Below are 5,243 nucleotides of genomic sequence, written 5' to 3' on the forward strand. Positions count from 1 at the left end.
AAAGTCAAATATGCCAGTCCTACATATAAAAATGGGAATGATCAATATTGCTAGTTTTGCAATGGAAGAACCTTTGGGATATGATAAAAAAGCATAGCCACAATGCATGCTAACTGTGATGTAGTCATGACTACCTGGTGTTAGGAGCCGGAATTAACATAAAGCCACAATTACACAGAATTTCCTTGCATCACATTTTCTGGACTTCCATAGAAGTCAATACACATAAAAACCCCAAGTTCAACAAACTCAAAACAAGACTTCCCTGCCCTCCAAGTAATTGCAAACCACAAAAAGAAAATGAAGAAAGAAATTCATAACCATGCTCGATATAGTTTTTATCCATAGCCAATCTATCTATTGTAGATCAAGCATGAAATTACAAAAGGTATTTGCTCCCTATTTTGTGATTATCAAATCATTATAATATACATCTCAAATAAATATCTAACAGATCATATTGAATCAAGATTTCTTAACTAATAACACCTGTGCTTATCAAATAACATAACTGGGAAAGAAAGACTGGAAATCTTAAAAGAGAGGCAAATCTTTCAGCCCCACATATCGGCATTCTATACAAAACAAAAGGAGTTTCATACTACAAAAAGTACTTCATCCGATCATCTCTCCTCATGGCATTGTATACAGCTTGAACCTGGCAGAACGAGAAGTTCCATGTCAACAAATTATCACCAGGTGTTATTGATATCTTGCGCAAAATAATCAACATATCATTTATTAAGCATAAATATATATATAGACATATCAGCCCCTTTTCTTTCCTTTTGTTTCCATAAAAAGCTAAAAACTATGTCTCATCAATATCTTTTACGTGCCTGAGAGAGAGAGAGAGAGAGAGAGAGAGACCTGCTCACTAGAAACCACTTGAACAGGACCGATGTTGACTGACACATATTTGCCCCTTGAAGATACTTTCTGCCTCACTCGACCCTGGGAAAAAAAGTGGCTTAATGTAATTAGATACTTGTTTATAATACAAGCTCTAGGCTGATAATTCAACAAGTAAGTCAGATCTGCAATCAAAGAAAAAGGTTGCCAAAAAAAAAAAATGAAAGAAAGATCATCTAGTTTAATAACAATCTGGTTATATTTATTTTTAAAAGGTGTCAAGATTTTCAAGAACAGGTAAGCATTTTGAAACAATCGGCATCAGTTCAATAGGTCAACTTATTTCTTCAAACTGCAATACTGAGAGTAAAAAAATTCACCATGTTCTAAGATAAAGACTCTTATATTGATGAAATTACAATAAATTGATAGCAATCTCAGCTTTTCCTTTTTTTCCCCTACCTGGACAGCATAAGTAACGCAAACATGCCTTTAAATATAACATTTCTTTCTATGTAACCGACCAAGAGCCACAGCATGACAGCGAGATTGACACATCCAAAACAGTAATCTAATTGAGAAATTAAGCTTTTTTTTCTGACAAGGTTCATATTGTTGTCTAACAGTTTAATCACTTTAATGGTAAAGTCAACCATTAGTGTTTCAAGAAGGAAGAAGACAAAATTTGTTTTTTAGCCATAAGTTGAGGCATAATAATGATGACAGATAAAATATGTGGCATCTGTTTCCATTTGCAACATCAACAAAAATTACAAATGCTTGTATCTGCCAAAAACTTTCAACACCAACCCTTACAACATCTTTGACCACTATTGTTTAGCCCTGGATGTGCATAACTACCATTGCCAATTTGTGGCCAGCATGCTATTCTCAAACAGGCCTTCCTCATTACTACTTGTAACTGTTAACCAACAGATTCATATGGCATGTGTATTCTAGTCCCATCATCCAAGGCTTGTGCTTCAAATCCTAGACTCACCAAACTATTTGATGAGAAATGGTTTGGTAATGCACCACCTGCAAAGCACAGCTGATGACATGGCAATCTTCCATAATTGCAAGCTATATGATGAGGAATTTCACTACTCACATGTTATCATTAAGGTTTACATTAGAGCAGGACTAGTAGTCATTCCCTCAAGCTGGATGTGGAAAAACAAAGGCATGGAAATCATCCACTTAACAATTCTGAAACCCAAATCCATGTTTCCCTAAGCTAACAAGATAACTTGGTTTGGAACCTATCATATCTTGAAAAACTAACAGGATAACTTGGTTCAGACCATGCAGTTTCTGTTTTCAAATTTCTGCAGAGAAATTTCCAGTAGAAAACCACAAATAAGCAAACCAATCACTTTCTTTAAATACATTTTCCCTTCTGTATTTAAAGCCCTGTATATTGTCCTTTTCGTTCTATGTTGGAATAGAAAGTTATTAATAGACCAGATTTTATGAGAAAGGTTCTTCCTCATATTCCTAGTAGAAAAGAAAGATTTCTTTTCTCGATGCGAAATATAAATTACCATTGCAGTCTATGAAACACTTATAGTATCTCTAATTTCTGGATAAAAGATGTAATGGCCAGAGATTCTCCACCTAAAACCTTCTTCTATCAATCACTTTAGATCTGACGAATGCAATCAATTATGGGGAGCAACCTTCAACTAATCATGCGAGTTACAGAAGCCAACCATTAATTTCAATCACATAGGATAAAGCACAACACCATACAGAATGCATCGTCATCTACTCTCGCAAGCATAACATGCTACTGAAAGAACTACTCTGTATTGGCAGACAATGAGCACCTCTGTTCGATATCTATGTTCAATACTCTGTATTGGCAGACAATGAGCACCTCTGTTCGATATCTATGTGCTAGAGCATCCATTACTTTTCACGTGTTTATGAAATTCTAATGCCAAATAGATATTGGACGAGACCACTCATGATATTTAATGAAAAAAACCTTAGTGTAAGGAAATATAAATGAACAGCCTACAAAAACAAAAACATGAAAACTTCAATAAAAAAACGAAAATGAAATTAACAATCCTGTAGGTAATGCAAAAAACAAATAGGATTCAACATTAACAAGAAAAGACACAATACATGTCTCCTTGCAGTTTACTTCTTTCAACGCACTGCCATCTTATATGTCTTTTCTACTAATTATTTGCAGCAAAAAGAAAGGACATATACCTCAGGGATTGGTTGTTGAATTACAGATTCAACAGCAATAACCATAGCTTGCACAAAATCATCACCTCCTGTACCTATTGCAGTAAATCCTCTAACTGTTGGATATGAGTTTACCTGGAAGGTAAATAATACTACTGTTCAGATGCCAAATTTGTACGAGTTTGACAAACACATAAGAACAGTGTCTACAAGATCATAACTTCATAGACCATGCATAATAAAAATCTAGACTCTAAAGTGTAACAAAATCAATATCTGTTACAGATGTCCGCGAGCAGTTATGATTAATATTATTTGACATGGAATAGAGGTCGAATACGAAAACAAAATAAAGAATATTGTCTAACAAGTAATAAAATCAATAAGCTAACAAAGAAAGGGAATGGTAATCGAAAGAGGTCAAGCATCTGTACCTTCTTATCCAAAGCAAGCCATTCATTAGTAGAATCATCTGCTACCGTACCACCAATAACCACATTTGTGGTTTGTCCAACCCTCCCTTCTGTCCTTGATACCTCTGTATCATCAACAGAAGTTTCTATCAATATGTGACTGTATGCTTCACACAAATTATAACAAGACCAAATGGAATACAACAAGAATCAGCTGAAAGCATTGATATCCATTAACCTTTGGCATATAAAAACTTCACAACAAATTCAATTAACCCGGAACTGTCCAAAATAGCAGTACTAATAAAATACAAGAAATAAATAATTGGGAAAACACATTTGGCTATCATGAATTAAAGCATAATAATAACAATACTAAAAAAAATTAAATAGGACAGTCAAAAGAATTGTAGTAACAGAGAAATAAACTCCTCCGGTTACATTACATCACATGCCCTTGTTTCCAACAAACAAATTGTCATTCTAATCCATTTAACTAAATGACCGCAGTTTATCATGTTAAAAATTAAAATGCCAGACAAATTCTATTCAAATACCCAAAAGGCCAAAGAAGAAGAAGAAGTAGACAAACCAGAAATAGCTTTGAGCACAGCTTCTTGAGGGGGGTCTTGATCGTGGTCATCTTCATTGTTGTTGTTATTATTATAAGAGCTGAAACAGTTAACATGAGTGGGTCTTGGTCTTCCAAAGTGATGAAATTCAGGAGCCCTAATGCTTGGTGTCTTACTGGTTGAAACTCCAACGGTTTTTCTCGATGAGAGAGAATAATAGATGATGGCTCGGTTTTGATGGAGAGGAATCATCCATGGCTCTGTTGTCAAAACAGAACGCAGCACACTCGTGCACGCCATTTCTTTTCTTCTTGTTTTGATGATTCTAGAGAATTAGCTTTAGAATTTTGTGTTTTGGGGCTATTTATATATTATCCGTGTTGTTGGGTTTAAGGCTTTTAAACTGTCTGTTCAATTAGCCAGATTTTTTATCTATCTTTCGATGACGTGGCTGCTCTGGATGGAACAAGGACTGCTTCCGCCGTGCCCTGTTAAACTCGGTCTAAAGTATGACTTGAATTAAATTTTAATTTAAATAAAAAAATAACTGACATGACTAAATTCGATTTATCTAATTAAATCTTACCTAAATTCCATAATATATATAAAACATTCAATTAGTCTAGATAATTGGTTAATTAATTAATTAATTATTTTAATTTAATTAATTCTTTTCAATTAAATAATTGATAACTTATACATGATGGTTATTAAATTAAGGTATTTATAATTAATACCCGTAAAAGATTTTTTTTAATTTTTATGGAGGTGATAATTCTCTGATACTTAGGTCATGTTTGTTTCTCGGAAAATAGTTTTTGGAAAACTACTTTCCAAACTTTTCTGTGTTTGTTTGCCATTAGAAAAATTGGTAAATGGAAAACATTTTCCGGTCAACAAAAAACACTTTCCAGTCAATGAAAAATATTTTTCAGTAAAAAAAAAATTAGCTTGGTTTTCAGGAAAGTGTTTTTCTTTTTAGCTGTGTTTGTTTTCCAGAAAGTGGTTTCCGGGAAAACACTTTCCAAACTTTCTTGTGTTTGTTTTTCAGAAAGTGGTTTCTGGAAAATCACTTTCCAAACTTTCTTGTGTTCGTTTGCTGTTAGGAAAGTTGGTAAACGAAAAACACTTTCCAGTCAAATGAAACTTTGGCTTGATTTTCAAGAAAGTGTTTTCCTGAAAAATTTGGGAGGAAAACACTTTC

At 33.8% G+C, this 5,243-nt stretch overlaps 1 protein-coding gene across 2 annotated transcripts; it reads right to left on the reverse strand.

Moving 5' to 3' along the window:
• Positions 1 to 301: 301 nt before the first annotated feature.
• Positions 302 to 4,422, reverse strand: LOC105133699 (uncharacterized). 2 transcript variants are annotated; one of them, XM_011037782.1, is made up of 5 exons: positions 4,060 to 4,422; positions 3,489 to 3,634; positions 3,076 to 3,189; positions 871 to 954; positions 302 to 658 (listed from the first exon to the last, which is right to left on the reverse strand). In XM_011037782.1, exons 1-5 carry the CDS (start codon positions 4,337 to 4,339, stop codon positions 602 to 604), a joined length of 681 nt encoding a protein of 226 aa, XP_011036084.1. In that variant the 5' UTR covers positions 4,340 to 4,422; the 3' UTR covers positions 302 to 601. The 2 variants fall into 2 exon arrangements, with proteins under 2 accessions (XP_011036084.1, XP_011036085.1); XM_011037783.1 differs by having other exon boundaries at positions 3,489 to 3,592; positions 4,060 to 4,419.
• Between the last annotated feature and the right edge of the window lie 821 nt (positions 4,423 to 5,243).

This window comes from Populus euphratica, unplaced genomic scaffold (assembly GCF_000495115.2).
Source record: "Populus euphratica unplaced genomic scaffold, PopEup_1.0 scaffold37.1, whole genome shotgun sequence".
Taxonomy (NCBI): Eukaryota; Viridiplantae; Streptophyta; class Magnoliopsida; order Malpighiales; family Salicaceae; genus Populus; species Populus euphratica.

Bases quoted from the DNA above. Each gene is read 5' to 3' on its own strand.
- LOC105133699 (XM_011037782.1), bottom strand. From the start codon at position 4,339: ATGGCGTGCACGAGTGTGCTGCGTTCTGTTTTGACAACAGAGCCATGG. The intron at 3,635-4,059 runs GTTTGTCTACTT...ATTTGTGTGAAG, and splicing joins TGTGCTCAAAGCTATTTCTG to CATACAGTCACATATTGATA. The intron at 659-870 runs GTCTCTCTCTCT...TCGTTCTGCCAG, and splicing joins AAGTGGTTTCTAGTGAGCAG to GTTCAAGCTGTATACAATGC.